Source organism: Homalodisca vitripennis, chromosome 4 (assembly GCF_021130785.1).
Source record: "Homalodisca vitripennis isolate AUS2020 chromosome 4, UT_GWSS_2.1, whole genome shotgun sequence".
In the NCBI taxonomy this organism is placed as follows: domain Eukaryota; kingdom Metazoa; phylum Arthropoda; class Insecta; order Hemiptera; family Cicadellidae; genus Homalodisca; species Homalodisca vitripennis.
This window is the reverse complement of record NC_060210.1, coordinates 86006508-86032223: the sequence shown is the minus strand read 5'-3', so window position 1 is coordinate 86032223 and position 25716 is coordinate 86006508. Positions and strand designations below refer to the sequence as shown.

Below are 25716 nucleotides of genomic sequence, written 5' to 3'. Positions count from 1 at the left end.
GATGATTGAATTTGTCATAATGAATGAATAATAATAGTGTTAGCTATAATTTGTTTTGAAGGAAACTTAAAGAAGAATTTTTAAGTAAGTGGAGATAATAAAGAAATATTAAGATTTCTTTATTATCTAAGGAGTTAAATTACTTTATAGATTGTCTTATTAGTACTGCAGTAAATGCAACAAAATGTAGAACTGAATAATAGGTTAGGTGGTTTATAATTGTAGATGTATTGAACAAGTGTAACAACTGTAAAGAATGGAAACAGGTTGTTTATGTCCTTGTAAAAATTATATGTAACATTGATTGTAATCAGGAAAAAATACATTAACTTTGTAATTTACAAGCTGTAACACAACTTAATTGTAATTGAAATGTTTTTTTTTTTATTTTAAGTTTTCTATAATTCATTTAAATACCTATAATTTAATTAAATAGTTAAATAGGTAAATTAAATAGTTCCCGTAGTTCATTCTTAGTCAAAACTACAATATAACTGAATTTAATATGCGAACTTATTTATTTAAGTATTGTAAACGAATAAATGGTATTGTTAAGTCAAACAAAGCGAGTAAAGAATAACAACATTCGAAATAATAACGTCCATCGTTAAATGGATGGGTAAGGTCTTTTAGTATAGTTGACGTCAAGTATGTACAAAGTAAGTATAAGATAAAATAATCAGCATGAGAAGCTTAAATTCCATTATACTGTAGGTCTATTTACCAAGCAAACACCCTCTTCGTTACAGTTACAGTCGTTATTTGAATTTTATACAGATAATGTACACTTGGGATACGTAGGACTACAATGGGTGAGAGAACCTTTTGTATCTACTACACAGGTGCGATCGAATAATTTTAACTGAAGGAAGAATAATAATAAACAGTTTTTAATTTTAGTCGATTAAATAGTTTTTAATTAAAACTTCACATAAATAGTAATACAGAAATCAATATTAATGCGTGTCTGAACCATTGATTTGGAACAAATCCGGTTATCTTTGCAACTACTCTCGTATCTCGTAGATGCATTTATTTAAATCTAAATAACCATTCTATTGCGGAACGAATTTCAACCATGGATGTCTTATGATGAAACGATAACCCAAATCCAAGAAGGGTTCAAGTCGATAATGACTCAAGCCTCCAATAGTCGGGGATTCCCATATGCTAAAGTTTCTTTAGCATTAGTTTCCAGAGACCATAGATATCCAGATGGCTGTTTGCACACCGAACGAAATGTGCTAAAACATTGTACATTCAAGTGCCCAGAATCTAACAGATGAAAAGAAAATGTATAGGTTTAAAGTTTCTACTAAGCTTGTGCTGGATATTTTAGGAGATGATCACTGTTACAGTCTATTATTATACCTACAGCTCAAAGAAGTCTTAGACTATCATAGACCAAATTCTAGTAAAACTTTGTATAAAACATCTACAGTTATAAAACTTCGAGGTATCTTTCTTTGTGAGCTCTACACAGTAGAAGCTTCAAGTGTCCGAAAGTCTCCTAAACTGGGCTTGTGATGTTTCAAATGCAAAAACTCAGAAGACAGGTCATATTTAGGCTTACAACTCCTAAGAGCTGAAACAATAAAAAGCTAGCATACACTGAAACCTCTATACATCGAGAGCGTATAAAGCAATGAAAAATTGTTCAGGACCAAACACCGGGAGTTCCAAGTAAGCAGAAATCTCCCAAGACACTCTTGCAACTTTGGAGTAATAAGAAATGCTTAAACATTTTTCATGTAGGTAGAGAGATAAGTAGCTTGCAAAAATTGGTTTTTAAAGCGTACATGAAGATCTTCACACGAATCACACATTTTGAAAGTAGTAGGTCAGGTTTCTTAGCAGCCAGTTGATATTATATGCCGCGTCTTCATAAAGGCTTTGTTGCCACATAAATCGGAGCAATCAGAGTCCAGAAAAATCAATTGACTCCGAGAAAAGAGATTTTAAAATATCAGATCTCTCTCCAACTAGGAGTACTCTCACTCTTGTTGTAACACCCTATGCAAAGTTAAGCGATCAGTACTTAGCGACTTCTGCTTAGGAATGCGGAGTTGATGCAATAAGTTGTCAAGGCTCCAAAGACTTGAAACCGGATTCATTAGTATTTATATTATATTCGTTTAATTAGGCTGATTGGTTTTTGATTAGATTTTCGACCATAAATTCAGGGATGTTCATAGATCGAACAATGATCTTGAATGTGGGGTAAGATTGATAAACACTGAAGACTATAGTGATTGTATAGTAATTATTCATAACTTTCCATGAAACCATGATGAATTTGTTTTGGGAATAACAGAAGTAGAACGAGAAAAATAGAGAATCAGAGAGTAATAAAAGGTTATAACTTCAAATTAAGTGTGTTTCTTGACCATTCTAAAACATTTGACTGTGTTGATCACAAAACGCTTATTTACAAATTAGAACCCAACGGGCATTCAAGGCATACCGCTTTTATTGATTAGTTTATTTCTAAACCATAGAACACAGGTCAATTCATTGTCATTGAATCGTCACCACTGCTGGAAGCTTGAGCAGTACGCAAATGACACGACACTCTGCTTTACAGGAAGCACGAAACCAAGTTTGAAGTTAAGCCCTTTGTTGACCTTAACCACTGTGTCCGAGTCAGATACTGATTGCGACGTACTACAGCTTAATTTATCTCCACCTTTCGTATGGAATCGTACTGTGGGGAGCCTGTGCAAACAACCATTAATGTCTTTTAAAATTACAAAAAATAGGATTTCACATGATCGCTAATTTTAATTTTAAAGAATCATGTAAGACAGCTTAAAAATATTTGCAATTGTTGAATTTACTATGTCTCTACATTTTAAAAATAACCTTATTTTGTTTGTCTAAATGTGCCTTAACCGGGTGACGAAAATATTCGGATATCAGACAAGAGGCATAGATAACTACCGTTTGTAAATTAACAGAATGATGGTCTATGAACATTTACCTTTACTGTCAGGTGTTCATTTATAAACAGATTATTATAGAGTAGCTTTTTATTCTTGTTAAATCTCTCTAATTTGCTTCAAAAGTTTGTAGATAATGTGTGGACGTACCCACCGACATCTACCCCTACTCACACGCTCACACACATTCAAGAACATCGGGCCGGCCCCATTTATTGGCATCTCTTCTTTCAGTGAAGTGCTAGAAAATGTATTGAATATAACTATGAGTAACTATGATTAAAAATTAAGCATTGGATTCAATTGAGCAAATTTACTTTTCTAGATCTTTTCACGGACAATATGTTAAACATAGCAAAGTAGATATTATTTTATATTATATTACAGCTCAGGTTTAACATTCATAATGTGCTAATCTGCTAAGATCGCCGTTTAAAGAATCCAAGCCTCGGTTTAAAATAACGTGGGATTAGATTAGTGACCATTATTCATAATGGTATAAGATTAAATTATTATTATTTTTCATGATTATTTATTTAATGGTTGTTGTTTTGTGGGCGAGTTGTTTAAATGTTTTCTTACCAATAATACCAAAAAGATTCGAAAAATATTATGAAATCAAGAAAGCTATCACAACAAACAAAACATTACAATACATTCATTACCTTACATTTCTTAATTTAGTTTCATAATTTTGAATTCTGTGTTATAATGTTTGTCGTACATATGTTATATATAAGCATATAAGAATATGCAAACATTTTATAAGTAAACCTACATTTAACTTTGAAAATAAACATAGTTAACCCTCATAAATAATAAATTAGTGTAATTTTATACCGTTAAATGTATACATATATAAAAAATTACAGGTCGTTAGGGCGACATGTGGCAACGTTTTAATGTCTGGACTAAAGAAAGTAGTACGCTAAAATGATAATGAATAATGGTTAATGATATTCTTTGCCATTGATCAAACCAATTGAAATATACAATATAAAGTTACAGGCGGTACTTAATTAAAATGCCAGAACAACAAGTACATCATTCTGTAAAGGGTAAGATTCTCAGCATTGCATACATGCTAGATTAAGATCTGATAATAACATTCATCTTATAATTCTTCATTTGAAATGAATGGACCTCCAAAAATAAATAAATTGTATAACACAATTTTCTTAACTATCTTGTATATCATTTTTATTTAGAACTGTCGAGCCTCACTAAACGAGAAATGTATGATACATTCCACAGTAACGATTTGAAAGACCTACCTGTTTTTTTTTTTTCCAAACGATGCTGAGAGAAGTCAATCAGAGTCCTATGTCTTGTATTGTAATTATGTGTCTCCTTCCTGGTGATAAATTCATGAAAATTAATTTTTTTATTAATTAATAGACTATTGTATAAATATATACAAGTTAATCAAGATGTCATCAGAGAAGGAAACACTGCTGAACAGACACAAGAAAGTATAATTGATGCAGAAGCATTACATTCTTATTTCAGCAAACAGTCGGCCGCTCTTAATTGTTTGGATAAAGACTTAAGTAATGCAGTATTTTAATTGGTACAAAATTACCTATGATCAGGTAATTCTTACAGCCTCTAAATTTCCTAGTTATAAACCGATGAATTATATACTAACAAAATACACGTGGCATCCATACATTTTTAAGCATATATTTTTAATTAATATTAAAAAAGTGTATTTTCATTTACAGCGCAATGTTTTTGTAAGTAATACCAGTTTTTAAAAAGGAAGACAGGTAATAATAAAAACACATAGCATAACGTTTCAATATCCTAATTCCATAGTCAGTGAATATCTCTCATTTTTTTAATCAAACCTTTTAAAAATGATTCCATCAGATCTTCTTTTTGTTTCATAGAAGAGAATTTATATTGTTTTGGCATAGTTGATGCAATTTTAAACATTAACAGAAGAGGTTCGTGGTGTGCCTGACACCCAGGTATAATACTAGTGCTATACAATAGTATCAGGTCCACCAATACATTGTATTATTAATATATAGATGTAATAATACATTATTAGTATATACATAAGTTGAGTTGTGTTGCATAGCTATTTGTATAAGTAAAGATAGAGATTTTAAAAGAATCATAACATCAACACTAACACGATCACTCATATTGCACATATCGATGTTAAATTTATCTTCTGCTAGAAGCTTAAAACCATTTTTGCAGATATTCCTTATCAAACAATTGAAACAACATGGTATTAGATGATCTGTAAACACTAACAGAAATTGAAATTCACTTTTTAATTAAATTCAACTCAATTCAAGATTTATTTCAGACTAAATTTCATTAATATCAATCTCAATTCCTGACTCAAATGTTGCAGGTGTGTTTTACAGGAATTTCTACACTTAGCATCAGCAGCAACAAAGTTATTTGAACAAAAAAGTCTATTTGATTATCAGTAAGCCAGAGCTGGTATACAAAATACATCCACTCTCTAAGTATGACTAAAGTATACCAATTCAGAAACTTTACTCCTATACGTTGGACATTCCCTTGTAGAATATTTAAATTTTAGTTCTAAAGCACTACTATTATCATCAGCAGCAACAAAGTTATTTGAACAAAAAAGTCTATTTGATTATCAGTAAGCCAGAGCTGGTATACACAATCATCCACTCTCTAAGTATGACTAAAGTATACCAATTCAAACGTTGGACATTCCCTTGTAGAATATTTAAGTTTTAGTTCTAAGCACTACTATGATTATTTGAACAAAATAGTCTATTTGATTATCAGCCAGAGCTGGTATACACAATACATCCACTCTCTAAGTATGACTAAAGTATACCAATTCAAAAACTTTACTCCTATACGTTGGACATTCCCTTGTAGAATATTTAAATTTTTAGTTCTAAGCACTACTATTATCATCAGCAGCAACAAAGTTATTTGAACAAAATAGTCTATTTGATTATCAGTAAGCCAGAGCTGGTATACACAATACATCCACTCTCTAAGTATGACTAAAGTATACCAATTCAAAAACTTTACTCCTATACGTTGGACATTCCCTTGTAGAATATTTAAGTTTTAGTTCTAAGCACTACTATTATCATCAGCAGCAACAAAGTTATTTGAACAAAATAGTCTATTTGATTATCAGTAAGCCAGAGCTGGTATACACAATACATCCACTCTCTAAGTATGACTAAAGTATACCAATTCAGAAACTTTACTCCTATACGTTGGACATTCCCTTGTAGAATATTTAAATTTTAGTTCTAAGCACTACTATTATCATCAGCAGCAACAAAGTTATTTGAACAAAATAGTCTATTTGATTATCAGTAAGCCAGAGCTGGTATACACAATACATCCACTCTCTAAGTATGACTAAAGTATACCAATTCAGAAACTTTACTCCTATACGTTGGACATTCCCTTGTAGAATATTTAAATTTTAGTTCTAAGCACTACTATTATCATCAGCAGCAACATAGTTATTTGAACAAAATAGTCTATTTGATTATCAGTAAGCCAGAGCTGGTATACACAATACATCCACTCTCTAAGTATGACTAAAGTATACCAATTCAAAAACTTTACTCCTATACGTTGGACATTCCCTTGTAGAATATTTAAGTTTTAGTTCTAAGCACTACTATTATCATCAGCAGCAACAAAGTTATTTGAACAAAAAAGTCTACTTGATTATCAGTAAGCCAGAGCTGGTATACACAATACATCCACTCTCTAAGTATGACTAAAGTATACCAATTCAAAATCTTTACTCCTATACGTTAGACATTCCCTTGTAGAATATTTAAATTTTAGTTCTAAGCACTACTATTATCATCAGCCATACATTTCCTTATCGTTATGTCTTGTTTATGAGTGACAGGTTTCTTTATCTAAATGGCTTGTTTTTTATCCTAAAGTGATGGAGAGATTGAGCCTAACAATCTGTCATCTTTAAGAAAAATAACTATTATTAGACTTAAAACTATTAAAACATTCAATCACCTTTTCACATATCAATAAATGTTACCCCCTTTATTAGAATATAGCTGTAATATATCCACCCACCAATGTGTACTATCATAAGTCGTATAATAGGTCCACTAATGGAACTTCTGGAACCATCCAGTCAACAACCACGCAGTGTGGACGTAGGCAGACCTCACACATGCCCATCTAAAGATCATCAGGCGCACGCGGCGACAAATAATGCGTGAGTGTCCACACTATCTCGCATTCCGTCAATTAGGTCCATTTGTAGTCGGCTCATGGCGACAAGAAACGAGTCTATTATCAGTCTCAAGCCGTACCTTAGGAGGGGTGGGGGTGGCACGGCCCTGAACACCCGTATATATATGTGATATGGCTGCTCTAGATAATACACTCCCACTCCTCCTCATCTCTGCAGATATGAACTCCTACGTGAGTATTTGGTTTTTCTTCAACAGCATTTTAGTTTTTCATCTACATTTTTAACAAAATTAAAACTTTAAATGGATTTTCTTTTCTTTTTGCTACAACTTGCTTTTTCTTAATTGTTTTTTAAATTTTAGAGGTATTAACAACATTAATGTATTTTAGTTCAACTTTAGAGTGTCACATGATTTTTATAATGGCACTGGATGCGTGATTAACAGTAATTTTAAAATCATCTAAAATTTGAATTGAAAAGATTTTTAAGAACCAACTACTTTTCCATATTAAATTTTGAGCCCCCTTAACTGCCACGTTACTCTACAACTTTCGACAAAATGTTTCCTCTGGTTATAAAGGTCCATTTTTATGTGTCAAGGTGTTATTAAGGTCCAAGTCTAGTCAAAAACTGGGTTTAAAATATTTTCGTCAAGCTATCTGACAAATTAGTGTCCTTTAAATGTAACAAGTATACAGCAAAATACCTGAATTGGATAATATAATTCTTATTTACTTTAGGATGACTTTATTATCATCGATATGAACCCTTAATTTAACCATATTTGTACGTGTATTGTAAACATAAAATGCGTAAAAGTTCCTACTCTTATTCAAAATATGTTCATACTACAATGAAATGTCTTAGTTTCAGTATAATAAGTAAAAAGGTTTGTATCAAAAACATACCGTTACTTTAACATGACAAATTATTTACATCTCTCGTAGTGAAGGCAGAGACTATAAGACCATATCTAGAGCTTGTTATCGAAGATTTTAAAAGTTATTATTAAGGTCCAGTAATTACTAATTTCTTTAATGTAATACCAACTAAAGTTGACCAAGAAACGCATTATAATCATTATAAGAGTTTTAAGAGTACTTCAATTAGATTTTACATTTTTTTTTTATAATTTCGAGATTTAATTTACTGCTCTATTTTGATAGAAAAGTAGAAACGTTACCTTCACGAAATTCCTTATATATTTTCTTATTTACAGGCGTTTTTGTGTATTGTAAGTACTTATTTTTCATTCACGTTTTTCATATTCGTATATTAATGACAAGTATAACCTCTTATGGTGTATCTTCTCATATTATACAATAATAATTAATATTTTTACTAACTCATATTTTAATGTATTTATCTTTCCATTATATTCGGTCAAACAAAATAAAATTGTGACAATAAGTAGTAATGTTATATAAATTAACACAATTATATTATAATCCATAACCCATATGATTGATTAGCATATTACAAACTTCTATTAAACATGTTATCTATCTCATTTTCCTGTTTGTCACATTAGGAACTATTCTTTGGCCAATTCACTTAATTAAAGCCCAGCATTACCAGGCCGATAATTATTTGTATTTTCTAATTTAAATCATTACTTTCTAAATGAATGTTTTTCAACAGTTGCGTATAAGATCTGTTTTTCTTTCCTGATGTAGTATATCTTTCTAAAAAAATCCAAGCTAGCACTAATTTATATATATATATATATATATATATATATATATATATATATATATATATATATATATATATATATAAAACACTTTAACTATAAACGGTATTTAAAACATTTCAAATATTGCTTCAACATGTAATCTGGCAAGATCAGTTACTCGTGCTATATTGAAAGTTATTATTATGGAAAACAAGTAGTATAAAAACCTAGGAAATACTAAAAGCTATTATAAATGTTTTACTGCTATATTTTTAATTTAATGATTGAAGATGAATAGTTACATATTATCGTACTAATAAATATTATAACAAACAGATATAATATATTGTTAGGTGAGTAACTTCGAACTAGCAATAACATTTTTATTATTACAGGCACTTAAGCGCGTACAGTTAAATAAATCTAGATAATTACGGTTATTGCCAACATAACAATGATGTATTGTGTCATTGAGTTAGTTAAATTCGTTTTAGAAATCTTTTAGGTGCAGTTTATCTTAATTCTGCTGTTAAAATAAATAGAGTTTACATGTTTAATACCTTAAAAGTATTTTTTTTATTATGTGCAGAAAGATATATATCAAATGTGTTCTCAGAATTAAAAACCTAATTTTTGAAGATATACATAACTGTGCAAGACCATAATGAAGAGTCTATAAAGTAACTCACATTTTCATTTAAGCGTTGTATAAAATCTAAAAACTTACACGCTATTAATCTAAAATAATAATTAATTTAATTAAATCAACTATCAACTAGTTTCAACAATCAAACTTTCAACTTCATAGATACATACAAATATGGTTTCATATACTTCTTTTCACACTCCGAGAAGAATTTAAGATAATATGAAAAGTTTATGTTAAAATTTAAAACAAGAGTTATATTTGGAGTAATATTTACCTATCAGCCTATTCCCTGGTCGTTTAAGTGCTCACATCTTTAACTAGTACGCTTTAAAACTTGAAGAACCGTCAGAGGATAGCAAAATAATTGTTAATGTTTGCTTGTACTCATGGTTGGTTTTCTCTCATGGAACCGCCAATGGGTCATTACCCTTATTCAAAACGGTTTATACCGATAATGTGGATTTAAACTTATTATTGTGTCTCAGGTGGTTTTGGTAGCTGTTATGGCCAGCCTAGTCCACGCTGCCCCCAGCTGGAACGGCCCCCTCGCCTCCCCAGTGGTGCTCCCCTCCGGTTACCTGGCTGACACCCCCGAGGTGGCATCTCTCAGGGCAGCTCATTTAGCCGCCCTGGCTGCAGCTCCTGGCGGGAACCCCCTCTACGCTCCATTATATGACAGCCCCGCTGACGTTCCATTTCCCAAATGGAATGGACCTCTAGCCTCCCCCGTGGTACTTCCCTCTGGTTATCTCGCTGACACTCCTGAGGTCGTAGCTCTCCGTGCCGCCCACGCCGCTGCCCTCGCCCACTCTTACCACTAAACCACTCCCGCCTGCCACTGCTGCCATCCGCTACCCGTCATCCGTCACACCGGATGTGTCCAACAGTACAAAACCAGCTTTTGGGATAAATGGGATGATTCAGCAGCTGCAGTTATTTCATAATTTATTTTTTATCTGCTATTTGCTCAAATTACAATAAACAATGTCAGATTTGTATTTTATAGTTCTTAACAAAACCTTATAAACTTATGAATATATGAACTTATGAAATGAACTTATGAAAAAAGAACGGTAAATTAGTAAAATGTGCTAAACAAGAATTCTACACACTTATGTGTTGTTTAAGTCTACAAGACATATTCACAGTGAAAACTGTGTGACAAACATGGATCTTGAGAAACAGGGTCAGTAATTATTGACGTTTTACAACATATGCATGCCCTTTATAACAAGTAATTGAGAAATTGAGTATTGATTCGAAAATGGTTGATGCCTGCATCTTAGCATTTGACGTTAGCATATCGATTTTAATGATGTCATAAATCGTCTATGGATTAATACTTAAACGTGCGCCTGTTGAATCTACACTTTCAGAGATCAGTTTTTACAGTTCCTTGGGATATTATTTCACTTTACATACATTTATATGCTAATATAATTCCAAAAATAACATTTTTTACCACGCAAGGCATATTCCTCACCACGTTTCGTATGGTTTCCTGTATATGCCTGTAAAATTTAATAGAAAATTACATCTCATTTTATTCTTGAGATATTCTGCAGACAGATGTACAGGCGACCATTACAACTGTGTGACACCACTGATCTTTAATGACGCTCAATCAAATCCGATCACTGGAGTAATAATCATACTTTATAATTATGTAATCGTTACTGTTAAATTTCATGTGGTATTATTATAAGGGTTATCCAAACTCAGTGGCCTCTCCTGTCTTTTATAAATAGTTTGAATAATTGAAACTAAAATATTAGGATTTTTTTAGGTTAATGAGATAAACTTTTTGGCATGTTGAAAAATGTTGGGCAAAAACCTATACGGGGGGCGCAGCCCAACTTCGTTCTGTTCAGGTAGAGCAGAAAGAATTTGAAATCGGTGTTCAAGAATACCACAAGTTTCATAGACGGTGACATCAAAGGGGCGGAAATCGAGCCTCGTGTATGGCTCCCAACCGATGAAGTCCGTCTGAAAAAGAAACAAAGAAAATCACGTCTTTTGTAAGAAAGCAACAAACTGAAAAATATCTAAAGAGGAACACTTTTATTTCCGCAGAAATAAAAGTGCAAGGGACACTCTACTGTGCGCCGTATTTCTAAACCGAAGTTTACATATATTGCTCAAACTAGGCCTTGTTTCTCTCCTGGCACTAAAACAGGCTATCATTACTTTCCTCTCGGACATTTCACAAAATACCATGCGTAATTTTTGGGCATTTGCCAATTATTTTGTGGCACAGTGCACCTACATCATGCGGAGAGTTTGCATACACTACGGTCTTCAGATGACTCTAAAAAACTCTAAAAACTAAAGTCGGGCTAAAAACTAATCCATCGAATGAAGGAATTCTCGATCCAGAAATAGCAGATTTGCTCAGTTAAAATAGCAAAAATATCACTAATTCTCAAAGCGGAATGTTTCTAAAAGCGAAATAGTAAAAAATAATACCTACTCTGAGTAATAAGCGAGTAGTGGAGTAGTATCTACAAATGAAAATAACACTACTTAATTAAGAGAGATTCTTTTAGTCACTGTAACCATCAAAATGCTCATCATTACACAGTTCAAAGTATTAAATTAAATTAAATTAGATATCTCTCTGAACGTGTGTTATAAGGATTACACTTTTTGAAATATGTACTCTACCACTTTGGCGCAACCACATCGAAAACTCTTGGAAAACGATATCAAATAAAAATGTTTATATTGGTTTCGATGTCATGAAGCACGAGCTCAAACCCTTCAAATACAGATTTTCATCAAATACGCACAAACATTGACAAGGAGATAAAGGATGAACCCTTTTCCCTCATGTTTGATTACGACATCTTCAAAACGTGTGGATAATTTTTAAAACTGATATCAGGTACGCGTTTTCCGTGACAATAAAAACACGCCCCAACATTTTTGATATACCAAAAAGAAGGTCTCCTTAACCTAAAAATATCCGGAAATGTTTATTTCAATTGAACAATCTGTCTAGAAATGACCTTTTGGATGGCCCTGTATTTTAACCAGTGGAATTCATAATTCTCATATAAAAACGAATAGTAAGTTTTGATTCAGCAGACATTCGTATAATTTAGTGCATCAATTGAGTTGTTTTAACTTATTTAGCCGATTTTTCACGTTGTAAACATTAAAAGAATTTTATTCGATGTAGAAACTATTTTTATGTTTTGTAACCAAACAGGTATGCATACAGGTAATGTGAATTATTTGTTAAGCACATGCAAATATTTGATTTTTTGATATGCATTTCTCTTAAATAACTGTTTTATAGTTAGTGACAAATATTTCATCAGTATATTCCACATAAAGGAAGGGAAGTCTGCATGCCCTCAACGTGTCAGATGTTTAATATATTAAGCGTTACAGTAAAATTAATTACGTTAAAACAATACTTCAAAGAACTTTATCAAAAAAATCATTAAATTATCATTCTTACACTTTAAGTAGTTAAATATGTTCTAGAACAGTATGAGTGTTGCAAATGTCATGGTCAAATTGTTGAAATAGTGGAAAACTTACCACGCCAACGTTACTCTTGGTAAGGCCAGTATATTTTTCTTTTGGTATCACTGACTATACTATTTTAATTTAACGTAAAAGTAAATTAATTTTCCTTTTATTTGGGTAACATTGCATGCACAATTAATTAAAGTGTATTCAGACCAGCGTTTCTTCCTTGTTCCTGATAAATGGGTGACAGCATCTAAATAAGTATTTCAAAACCACCCTATTCAAAAGTTTCTATACAAATGCTAGTTCACAAAAATTATGTTTGGATTAACTTGTTCATTATAACAAGAGCTTTTGAAAACAGTCAGTAGTTCTTAAATAACTACAAATAAAGCTCACGTAATTTTATATGTACATAAACATTTGTTATCTTCATTTTCCAGTAATTCAATAGAACTAAAAAGGTAGGTACAAACACTAGATAATTCAAAATAATGTTTCATTTTGTAATTTAATTGCAGGCTGCAGGATACCATCCATTATATTGTTCTTAACTTTTGAAATATTTTTCAATTTATCAACAATTTATATGAATTTCCAGTATTACAATTAAAAATTATTTATGTGCATAAAATCGATTATGAATTTCTTCCTAAGCTTTTCTATTATCAATTGATAAACTTTGAAGTATTGTACTTACTATTAAAAATTGTTACGACAGAAATTATTTCATAGATAGAATTGAATACACCATAATAGAATTGAAAGCATTTAAATCCAAGTAAAGTAATGAATGACTTACTGATAATATTATAGTGTTATAAGAAAAAAATTTTCAAACATTTTACGCTCAGACTGTTTAAGTGACGCAAAGCTGCTGCTAAAACATAAAAAAGTACCTCAAATTTGAACACTATTTACTTCAGAATTGTAGATAGTTAAAAATTCCAAAAAACACTTTCATAAGTCATACACTCGTAATATGTTGTCCTACTTTAAAAACTACGATGAGAACAAAAAAATACAACATCCATAGTTAGAGAACCCGTTAACTAGTTTATGCACATGAACCCAACATATTAACCCTTGTGGTACCCCTTTATTAAACTGATATTTTTGACGTCTCCTACTTCACTCCTACTACTTCAGCACTATTTTGCAGTACACTCGCTACGTCATTCCTTTAATTTAAGATGATGATAAATAATAGATATAGATACATTCATTCTTATAATGCAGTAAGAACAAAGTATTCATACCATTAACGATTCTTTTTAACATAACTGTATCTCTCTTCTATATTAGACAAACAATATTAACCTTTTAACTAAGAAAAAGGTGCAATTAACAGTTTACAATTGTTTACTGTTTTTATCAATATTACATTGTATTAATTTTAGTGTAACTAAAAGCTGGGCAGTGCGAATAGTGCCATATAAAATGATAATGGTTATATATTGAATCCATTGGAGCCAGGTATACCATATCATTACAAATACAAAATATTCAAGTTAAGCTCATCTTTTTTTAAGTCGTCATGAAAATGTAACGTTAGCACTTTTGGCAGGAACCGTAATTCTCCATTGTTTCTATGTTATGCTTAGACCATTGACGGTAATAAAAATGGCCATTACCTAATTGGCTGTTTTAGAGACGTAGTCAGTGAAGGGGTCTAAGGGGGCCGGTCACCCCACCCTTCAAAATCAAATGTTTAATTACTTTGACATAATCGTATACTGCTGAAAGATCGTTCTCAACATTTAAACGGGTCAAGAGATTTTCACGAAACAAATGGGGAATTAGCGGTTGACTGCACTTGCCTTACTTTCTGTCCACTACGAGAAAACATAAGTTTCTCCAGAGCAAACACTAGATACCATAGTTCAGAAGTCAAGAAAAATTTTACTTTTGTAAAAACTCTTTTACATATTATCATGTCTCAATGTGGATTTGTATACTATGTACTGTGTTTTGCAGAAAATAAACGCATCTATTTTGTAATTAAATTACTATATAAGTGTAATTAATTTCAATTATTAATTCTGCGCAGCCTACTAAAACAGTGCCTCCACAATTTTGAATATCAATTGTTAATATAGACATGGTTTCCTTGCAAGTGGTCTCATCTACTGACCGGAGATTCTTCGCCAGGTTAATCTTCATGTTCCTCGTGGATCCAGACACCATCAGCTTGTCTGCAAGCATCACCGTCCTACAAACTACCACTACCACAGTACTATACCTAGACTAATGAAAACTGGTAATGCCGTATGTCCTGAAGTTGATTTTATTGGTTCCTCTCTTGCTGCCTTCAAAAACAGATTAGGCACTATAATTATGATTGAGTAGTTAGTTTTCCTCTGAATCTTTGTTCATATAAAAATATTATATTGCTATTACTATGTATATTGTTATGTTGTTATTATTATGTATACTTTTATGTTATTATTATTCTGGTAAATATTATAGACCTAGTCTATCGTTTTTTACTGTTTTGCTGTTAAGTTTTCCACCATTTTAGTCTATTGTTTGTTATTATATTATCTAATTTTCTAATTTAATTTATTGTTATTGGAGCACTTTTGCTTGTTATTAAAGTTGCCTTATGCTAATGATTTTACAGTACATAGTATTATTTTGTTATATTTTAAACTATTCGCTATATCGTAGTATTAGTATTTATTGTATCTTCATGTTAATAAGCCATTTTTCATTACTAATTTAATGGAAAAAGGTGTATTGCCGCTTACAAATAAATAAATAAATGTTGTTAAGCTGGTTCACCATTTCGCTTCTTAAATTTCAAAAATTTAAATGTTTCCGGGGAGGCCCCAAATTTCGTCTTTAGCCCTTAAATGTTTTCCTGACTACGTCCTTGGACTTTTGGTATTCATATATAAATTAATAATAACAAATAATGATTGATCTGTAAACATGTATTCTTACAGTAAAAGACGAACGATTATAATTTTATGTGCGGTTATAAACAAAGCGCGTAACAAGGATAAGTAATATAAATAAGGTGAACGTTGTCTCCGTGAGGACTATTTATAGAATTTTGGTAGTCGCCTATATTATACAAATATATATTCAGTGTTAGTTTACTAGTACTTTCAGCACAGAAATTGCAATTTTAAGATTTATAATAATTCCTAAGCTTCTACTATAAACAGTTAAAGAAAAACTTCACTCAACATGTATGCTCAATAGATGTATGTTTATAAGGACAGAAATATTAGTTTTTTGTATAACGCTTGTTTTTACCAGCACTAAACATTCGTTCACTAAATAATCTAATGTGTTGTGTTTATTAATTATTTGTAACAATGTCTTATTCATATGTCCTATTTTGAAAATTATTTGCAGGATATTATTAGTCAAAACATCAAGTCAAACCATTTTTATTTAGAACAATTTTATTTGAACACTCACATCTTAGGTTTCAAAATTTCCTTATATATTGTTATAAAGCGAATTTCCTAATTTATGATTATTAAAAATAATCAGGATTTTCCTTTCCATACTTGTACTAAAACAAGAATAAATGTGAAACATTTTTTTGACATGTCCTATTCTCGTAACTTAAAGTGCTTTTAAATTTTGTCATAACCTTTACTATTTTCTTCTTTAAAGTCATATCTTCTTACTTATTTGAAGAGGAATAGTAATATCATAAAATTAAATAAATATTTTAACATGTGAGAATTTCTTTATACAATATTTATAACATAAAATATTTAACATAATTGTATGCCATTTTTTATATTTAAACTTGCAATTTTAATACACAATATTTTTACACTGTCTCATCCTATCACTACAGTATACATTAAAAAAGAGTTAAATTTTTTTTTCTTTTTTTACTTTTACCGAAAGAATTTTAAGTCTGGGTGAAAGAAAATCGTAGTTTATATAAATATTATTCCAATATATGACGTTTTAATCATTTTATATTAACAATAATATAATGGTTACATGAACATTTATTAGAGCGAAATATTTAAAAAGATTGCAATAAAAATTCAATCAAAAAACTAACTCTAAACCATAGATTAATAGTTCCTTTTTTTATTTAGTAAATCTATAGTAAAATCATTCGTCATTAGATTTTTAACATATTTCACGATCACAAATAAATTACTTGATATTGAAAGACAATGTAAAGCATTGTTTTAGAACACTTAAAAATTAATACTATAAATCATAATAGACTTGTCAAATAAGATAGAATGAGGCAAAACAAAGCACAGCGTCGCTTAACACGTAAACAACCTAACTAACCTTGTACATATTTCACTTCATAGCAATATAAACAGTCAGCTTTCGCATGAACAAATATCGATACTCAAAGGGTTTTAGAATTATATAATATTATTTTCAGTTAGTAACTGACCGATCTTTTTGCCAGTATTCACAAAATACGCTGATGCTGTGGCAATAAAAGGGTCTCGCGAATATTTTGAGAACAATTATAAGACAATTGATTATACAGTAAACAAGTCAATTATCTCTTGAAATACAGTATATCTCTAGAAGCACACAAATTGGAAACCTAATTGGCACTAGGTACAACCATATTCATGCAAGAAGTATTATTATTATGGTTTTACAGTTCTAATATGATGATTTCGGTGTTATGGTATTTACTTATTTTTTTATGATAATAAAATTTATTAAATCAGTTAACCCATAATCATTAAATAAATACTACAAAACATGAAATAACAGTAAACACTGACGTTAAGTGCAATAATGCCTATTAAGCAGACATAGGCTTACACAATTGATAATAACGACGACTCAGTGTATGTTAACAATGTATTTTTTTAACATTTTTCCGTTGATACGTAAGGTTGTTTGTACATGAAAATATTTTTTTTATTTAAAATAAAAAAATCATGCATTAAAGGGATCCTCACCTATCCTTGTGAGTTGTGTAGCACTCGTAATATATTTAAATCTAATATGTTAAACATGTATTGTAACAAATTGTTAGATATAATCATTGTCAAACGGGTCTTGTAATAATGTATTTTAAATAAGATTTGGCGAACCATTATGCACCAGAAAATCGCTCGTGATACTACACTTCCGATTCTGGAACGTAGTTGATAAATTAGAGTGGGTAGATGATTGAGGTATATTGGTACTTAAACACATGGGTTAAAAAAATATAATTTATTTCTTGCTGCTTTAAAATTTATCTTCCAAAAGCGATGTATCAAACTTGTTTTGTTGCCATTAAAGACTGAACACGCGCGTGACTCCAGGTTTTTGAACGCTTGAATATTTTCAAATGATTTCTACACCAGCATTGCACGTCTCTCGTGAAATGTTTGATAGGCAATTTTTTCCCAGCATGAAGAACAGAGTCTGCATATTAATAGAAGTGTAAAGCTGCGTGAACAGCTCCGGTATATGCCCCATTAGTATATGCTAGTCCTGGATGAGCCGCTCCGGGATGAGCAACCCCTACATGAGCCGCTCCGGGATGAGCTGCCCCTGGATGAGCCGCTCCGGGATGTGCTGCCCCTGGATGAGCTGCTCCGGGATGAGCTGCCCCTGGATGAGCCGCTCCGGGATGTGCTGCCCCTGGATGAGCCGCTCCAGGATGAGCTGCCCCTGGATGTGCTGCCCCTGGATGAGCCGCTCCGGGATGAGCTTCCCCTGGATGAGCAGCCCCTGGATGAGCTGCCCCTGGATGTGCTGCCCCGGAATGAGCTGCCCCTGGATGAGCCGCTCCAGGATGAGCTGCCCCTGGATGAGCAGCCCCTGGATGAGCTGCCCCTGGATGTGCTGCCCCGGAATGAGCTGCCCCTGGATGAGCCGCTCCAGGATGAGCTGCCCCTGGATGTGCTGCTCCTGGATGAGCTCTTCCTGTGTATGCTGTTCCAAGGTGTGCACAACACTGGAGATCAGTATCTGCAAAGATTTTACAATCTTTTACAAAAACAGTACAGAATCTACACAAGTAAAATGTATAGTTCCGCTTGATGTCAAATGAGCTATTATGTGACGAAATACAGTTTTATGCTTAAATGATACATTTACCAACAAGAAATACAGGTGAAAAAATATAAATAAAGCTATTAACAAAAATGTCATACTTTATATAGAAATAAGCATACAATGTTTCTCTGCGTAAAGTAGTATACCAAATTTAATTAGATTGAATTGTTCTACTACAGCGGATAATATACGCAAAAGAGAAAAGGCACCAAATAACGCAATTCCAAAGATTTCATGATGTTTTATTTTATTTCGTATAAGTTTTCGTTTCAGACACAACGTATAAAATGTGTATAAATTACAAAACTAATTAACTTAATGATTTTATTTTAAAATACTACCTCGAAGTATTCTCAAAACCCTTAATCAGTTACTACGAACGTATATAATACACTAGCTAATGATACCTAGTGATACTTAAAGTGGTATTTATGTTTATTATGGAAAATCTTAAGATAAGCAATACACCGCGATGAAATTGTTAATAATTTTAAATGCTTCTCTATACAATACATATACCCGCTGCTTCGTACGCGATTTGTACTCTTTGTGCGTATACGAGCATTTCTGATTCCAGAGAATTGTATTTATGACGCCAATGTTGAGTTAGTCTTGCTGAGACTAATAAATAAAATATTTATTTGTTAAAAAACAAAGTATATTCTATTAAAGTAAATATCAAGTGACTAAACACCATATTTACAAATCTGATTGTAGCTTCTGTGAAAAACAGTATGTCGTCCAACCATCCAATCCATTACGTATTCGAGAAACTGGCCATCGATTTGGCATTGTTCTTCATAGCGACATAGAAAACTTTTATCCAGTCAGAGAGAGAGAGAGAGAGAGAGAGAGAGAGAGAGAGAGAGAGAGAGAGAGAGAGAGAGAGAGATAATTTCTTTAGATAATTTCTTTATTTTTCCTGCCCTGGTTTAGACCAATGGTCCACTCTTCCACCAGGACAGGCTCCATAATTTATACAAAGTTTTAACTACAATATTCAGTTGTGGCTTAAACTATATGTTACAGAAATCATGTTTACGTTAACTCAATAACTATTAACAATTACATTTAAATCAGATATTACAATTCAATAAACTTTGAAGTTAAACATCATTAAACTATAAAAAATTCAATATAAATAAACTATAAAAAAATTAACAACAATATGAGCATTTTTTTTATCGTACTTCCAAACTCTCTAAAGATATACCATACAATAAGATTTAAATGTGCCTTTAGTACTTTCAAGCGAGAGAGAGAGAGAGAGAGAGAGAGAGAGAGAGAGAGAGAGAGAGAGAGAGAGAGAAAATTTAGAGTTTTATATAACAGCATAGAATAACATAAAGAGACTCCTTTGCTGCTTTAGCACAGCAATCAAGGAATAGAACCTGGCCAAATTATCAGTTAGGTCCTATCACTGCAGTTACATAACAATGTCTACGTACTTATCCTACACCTTTTATAACTATACTCAGAAGTCAATTTTGTATATTCGTATGAAGTCACTGGCCCAAATAACGAGGACCTTTAAATTGAAAATTGTTGTCCTTTATCGATTTTGATGCAATCCTGTCGCGAAACATGACAATTTAATGATATCTATCGGCATGGCCTCCATACTAATATAGACTTCGGTTTTTTTTACTTATTGTTTACTTTCTTTTATGTGTTACTTGCCTGTATTGAACATCATGTGTTATATAAGTTTAACTGTCCAAATGTGTAATACGTGAGAGTGTTGCATAGGGGACGCATAATCCATACTCAAAGATAATAATGGCAAGGTCGAAAATAATTTCAAACTCGCTGTTCATGAGTCGGAATTGTTATTAAATCTGATGAAAAAAGCTTTTGAAATTCGAGCATAGTTTCCTGTGATAGTCTTATTAAGTATGACCTGCTTGTTTTAAATCACCCCTATTTATAATCACTATTATAAATCTTAAACAGTATTTTCGCCAAATTACTTACCAATTATAATAAAGTTACTATACAACACTCCACAACGGCCTATATCAGTACTTTATATTTTATTTCTTTATATGTAACTTTCACTCCCGTCTCTCACTAATTATGGGTGTTATTTAATAAAGAAGTGATAAAATTTTCATTTATTGAAGCTAATTTAGCGAAAAACAGACGAACTTACGTATGATATTTTTTAATTATAATTATGAATAATCTGTTCTGAGAGTCTGAGAGTTCCTAGTTCAAATATTTTTTGCATGGTTAAAATGAATAATTATTTTAATTTTGTCAGACAACTCACACAAATAGAATTACTAAGGAAATGGTTATATATGTGTAAGAATAAAAAGTTCGTTTCCGTTACAACATTAAATCTATGTGTATTTCTTATTCTTGTTCATAAATGAATAAGAAATCAAAAGTCAAGTTGAGAAGTTAGATTTATTATATACATGCAGAATCTTACCTGATATTCCCAGGAAGCTGTTTCTGAGGAGAGGGACAGCGTGGACTAGGTTGACCGCACAGGCAACCAAAACCACCTACAACAATGTTTTACATTGTCAGTAACATTTTTCACAAATCACATTTTATCAATCAATCACATTGCATAACGTTTTATTCAATCTTCATCTCAACATTTTGTTTTGGATTTGAATAACTAACTCTAATACACCTGCCAGAACTTTAAACGTGATTTTGTAAAGTGTTCAAAAATATGAACAAGTATGATAATATGAATGCTGTAGTGTCCAAATATGAGAGTTTAGCCAAATAACAATAACATTGATAAAATATGCGTGTACTCCAACAATCTTCCATAAGCACTTGGAATCGAACTGCACTAATTGAAACTTAGTTTGAACCAGTATCGTGGTGACGATAATAAATGAATAAATGTTATATAGTAATAAAAGAAGTGAAATGTGAGCTCGTAAGAGTGAAGACAGAAGATAAGGATGAGGCTTCGCATAGTGAATGAAACCTAAACCAATTATTCGTGACAGTAAAAAAAAGATCCAGGAGTTGAGAATTTTTTCAAGTATATAAATAGATTTTTTGACAGAAGAATGATGCCTCCCCACTCAAAGTTTGTATCTGCATTTTGTGATATATTAAAAAGTGATGAGGCTTACTTCATAATAAGGTTTAAACCTATTATAATATTTTCTAAACTTAGGTGTTTGTAATGATATTGCAGAATACAAAAACTTACTAAGAAGTATTTAAAATACATGTATCATGAGATGACTTAAAAATTTTTCACGCAACATTCAAAGCAAACCTCCATCAAGTCTCGTTACCTCCAAAAAAAGGCAACTAAATATCAACTTCATTTTTTGTGTTATGAATATAAGAAATGTAACGGAGGCATGCAACTTGTTAATACTTTCAATATTATAAAGCAATGCTATACCTGAAATCCTGAGCATTTTTCGTTAAACGTTTTTCTTTTTAGCTAATATTTATTGAAATATATATTAAATATTTGTTCAATGATTCAATTTTAAATATTCGAAATGTTTAGTTTTTCCTCTCCAGTGATGTATCTTCAAAGAAGACTGGTCATATCAGGTTTCCTAAAGCTGTTTTATATTTCAAGGATGTTGAAGACTATTCACTCTACATTGAAGTACAAGAGATGGAAAATAAAAAACCGGTATTTCAAGACGAAATCACTTACACGTTGTAATGTGTGACCTTGAACGTTATGATTGACAGACATATTGGCGAGAGTGACTGCCAGAGGAACTGAAAAAAATATTTTAATGGGATCACATTATCAGGGTTATTTTATTAATAATTATTGAAAATTAACATTTCAGACTGGGTAAGGGCGTAATGTGGTTTTACAAAATACCAATTTGAAAATGTACAGAGAATAAATCACAAGTGCGTATCTAGTTTTCGAATCTGTAAAGAGATTGTTCAAACCTAAACGTCTCTCTGAGCTAATAACGAGGACTAGGCAATATAGTTATTTTAGTTTATTGTATCACTGTATGTTTTCTGTGTTAAATGTGACTGGACATATGGTTCGTGCAGCTAAGGTATTGTAGACCACCTATCAGACACAAAATAATTAAACATAGTAGTTCAACTATACAAACTATTCACAGCTCTGTCTGTCAATCAGGCCTAGTTGTACTAGAGACTATTTCTATCATAGATGTGTAAATTCCTATTGCCTCTGTTAACGAGTATACGTTTAATGCCATTTATTAAATCTTTTGAATCAATAATGTACCTAAAACCATAAAATTATAGCCAAAAGGTATGATTTCATTCCTGCCCTGTATCAATTGCAATTGTATTCGTTTCTCTGTAATTTTAGTTCACGTTTCCTTACTCAGCACTCTCCATTTCAAAAGCAATCAATAATGTTGAGGTTTAGATATAAAAGATATCAAAATTCTTTGTAAAAAATTGTGGCAGCAATATTTGGTAATTGAAGAACGTTGAAATATATTTAACAAAAATAAAAAGATGCGTATAATCGCTATATTTAAAATTAAATAGTTTTCAAATACCATCTAAGAGATTATTAAAAGTGCATGGATAAATATCTTCATGTAGGAGTTAAATCAATATAGGCACAAATTCAATTGTCTTTTTGTTTCTTGAGACAATTGAATATTAGTAACTCTTGAGCACCATATATTTTTCAAAACGATATGAAAAATAGTTAATAACCTAACGCATTTTTAAATGCTATTTTAACCTACTCTGACTACAATAATAAAGGTTAAATTGCGAAAATTTTATACCATTACTACTGTATCTAAACATCATGGATCTTTGTTTAAATCTTGATATTTTTGACATTCGTACTGCATTTACCTTTAACCTTTTAAGTAACATTTGCATTGTATAAGTAAATATAGCCACAAACCCTTCGTCCATTTAAATTTCATTAGTTAATAAACTGCCAAATCTGTTATAAAGAGGGAGGGTAGAGTACAATATAAACGTATACATGACGATCCTAATGTTACTTTTATTTGTTGGCTGAACATTAGCGAAGCCTATAACTGGCAGGGCTGTAAAAATGTAATTTAATTTATTCTGTCTTCTATCTATCTGTCTGTCTGTCCGCACGATGTTTCAAAAATGGACAGACTAACATGGATATATTTAAAGTTTTGCAAGAAGCTTCGTTATTATATTAGAAACACGGATTTGGATTATGATGCATGTCGTTCCATGGGATTTTGCTGAGCGTTACCAAAAATCTTGATGTGGTTTTACGGGTAATTATGATAGAAACGAGAAGAAAGCAGAATAAATAAATATCGAAACAAACTCAGTATACGCATAACAGATTAAAACATGTAAAATATTATCACATGTGCCGTAACACATACATAATTTTATAGTAACTTGGTGTGTAAGCTTTTACTATTTATAAACTGATATGAAACACAATTTAGTGAATAAAAATGTGAATGTGCCATGTGTAAAGATATCTCGAGATGGAAATCATCTGTACACTTGAAATTTCTGTTGTTTAAATACACGTTTAAAAATGCTATAAGCTGTTGAAATTACACAATTCATGTACTAAGTAAACTCTTGTTTTACGATCTAAAATAGAATAGACAGACCATAGAATGAAAGTCATTTTGTACGAAAATTATTTTAGACAAACATAAGGTATTAACCCATGCTGAATATAATACATGTTAATTTGTCTGACTGGATCTTATTGTTTTAAACTACTTGTTCGTTATAATAAGTTTTGGTTGAATATATGTATGACATATACATACGATATTAGTATTAGTACCTCAAGAAACGTAAATATTTAAAGTTCTTAAGTTAAGTTTTTCTTAAGTTTTTTGTTGATTTAAATATGTTTTATATATGTATTGTTCTTAATAAGTTAAACCATTAAACTACTTGCATATGAACCCAAATTCCTATAGATAAATTACTATGACACTTGCTAACTAAACATAACAACACAATAACAACATCCATTTAATTAAAATTATATTAATAAAAAAAATATATCATAGTCTTTAGGGTCTTAAACATATTTTGATAAATTATCATAGTTTTGTACTTACCATGTGAAATACTTTGGCCATGTTATATAGAGCTCGACAAAGGCGTGAGAGACAGCCAGGATACAGATACAATATAAACAGTATGAATGGGCGAGGTCGAACCTCCCCCTCCCCTCACCGATCTAACTGTACCTCGGTTGATTATGCACCCCAGGACAGCCTGTTGGTGTCAGTTGACATGCGACCTTGGCCAAGGCAATAAGATATTGGATCCAGCATCGCTTCCTTGTGATTTGTTATGAAATCTAATTTAGGTATAATATTTTATCCAAAAGGCAGTTAAAAGTTATATAAGAGGAATCATGTGTTATGTATTGTTCTACAGTAAATCTCTCATTTGCAACCACTTTAGGCTATTACAGTGCTCTTAAACCTATTGGCTATCCTTTAATTCGTATAAATTATTCATATATTATAGAGAATCAATAATATATCGTGTACCACACTGGCTTTCGAAGAGCTCAGTAGTGACGTATGATGACACTATCCGCCGCTCGTTTCCTCATCGTCCTACATTGATTAACTTTTTATTTGTGCTTTCTTTATTTATAGTTTTGTGACACCTGAAAAAGAGGGAAAATTCCAATCAATGAAAAGTAGTGTTCCAACATAAAACGTTGGAAAATGTCTGAAATGGTGTTATTATTTTAAAATACACAAGTAAATTTCATAAAGCAATGTGATCGATATTAAAAGGTAGGCACATAATGTCAAGTGACAGT

General features: G+C 31.5%; 2 protein-coding genes across 2 annotated transcripts; one reads left to right on the top strand and one right to left on the bottom strand.

The window, feature by feature from the left end:
• Positions 1 to 7249: 7249 nt before the first annotated feature.
• LOC124359684 (pupal cuticle protein-like) lies at positions 7250 to 10462 on the top strand. Its single transcript, XM_046812627.1, has 2 exons — positions 7250 to 7370; positions 9950 to 10462. Exons 1-2 carry the CDS (start codon positions 7311 to 7313, stop codon positions 10283 to 10285), a joined length of 396 nt encoding a protein of 131 aa, XP_046668583.1. The 5' UTR covers positions 7250 to 7310; the 3' UTR covers positions 10286 to 10462.
• Positions 10463 to 18324: 7862 nt separating this feature from the next.
• On the bottom strand, positions 18325 to 25102 carry LOC124361077 (RNA-binding protein 12-like). Its single transcript, XM_046815111.1, has 3 exons — positions 24995 to 25102; positions 21391 to 21466; positions 18325 to 18866 (listed from the first exon to the last, which is right to left on the bottom strand). The coding sequence occupies exons 1-3, from the start codon at positions 25013 to 25015 to the stop codon at positions 18325 to 18327; spliced, it is 639 nt and encodes a 212-aa protein (XP_046671067.1). The 5' UTR covers positions 25016 to 25102.
• Positions 25103 to 25716: the final 614 nt, after the last annotated feature.

Coding starts and splice junctions, on each gene's coding strand:
- LOC124361077 (XM_046815111.1), bottom strand. CDS start 25,015: ATGGCCAAAGTATTTCACATG. Junction 21,467..24,994: donor TGGCCAAAGTATTTCACATG/GTAAGTACAAAA, acceptor ACATTGTTGTAG/GTGGTTTTGGTTGCCTGTGC. Junction 18,867..21,390: donor CAGCTTCCTGGGAATATCAG/GTAAGATTCTGC, acceptor AAATCTTTGCAG/ATACTGATCTCCAGTGTTGT.
- LOC124359684 (XM_046812627.1), top strand. CDS start 7,311: ATGGCTGCTCTAGATAATACACTCCCACTCCTCCTCATCTCTGCAGAT. Junction 7,371..9,949: donor CTGCAGATATGAACTCCTAC/GTGAGTATTTGG, acceptor ATTGTGTCTCAG/GTGGTTTTGGTAGCTGTTAT.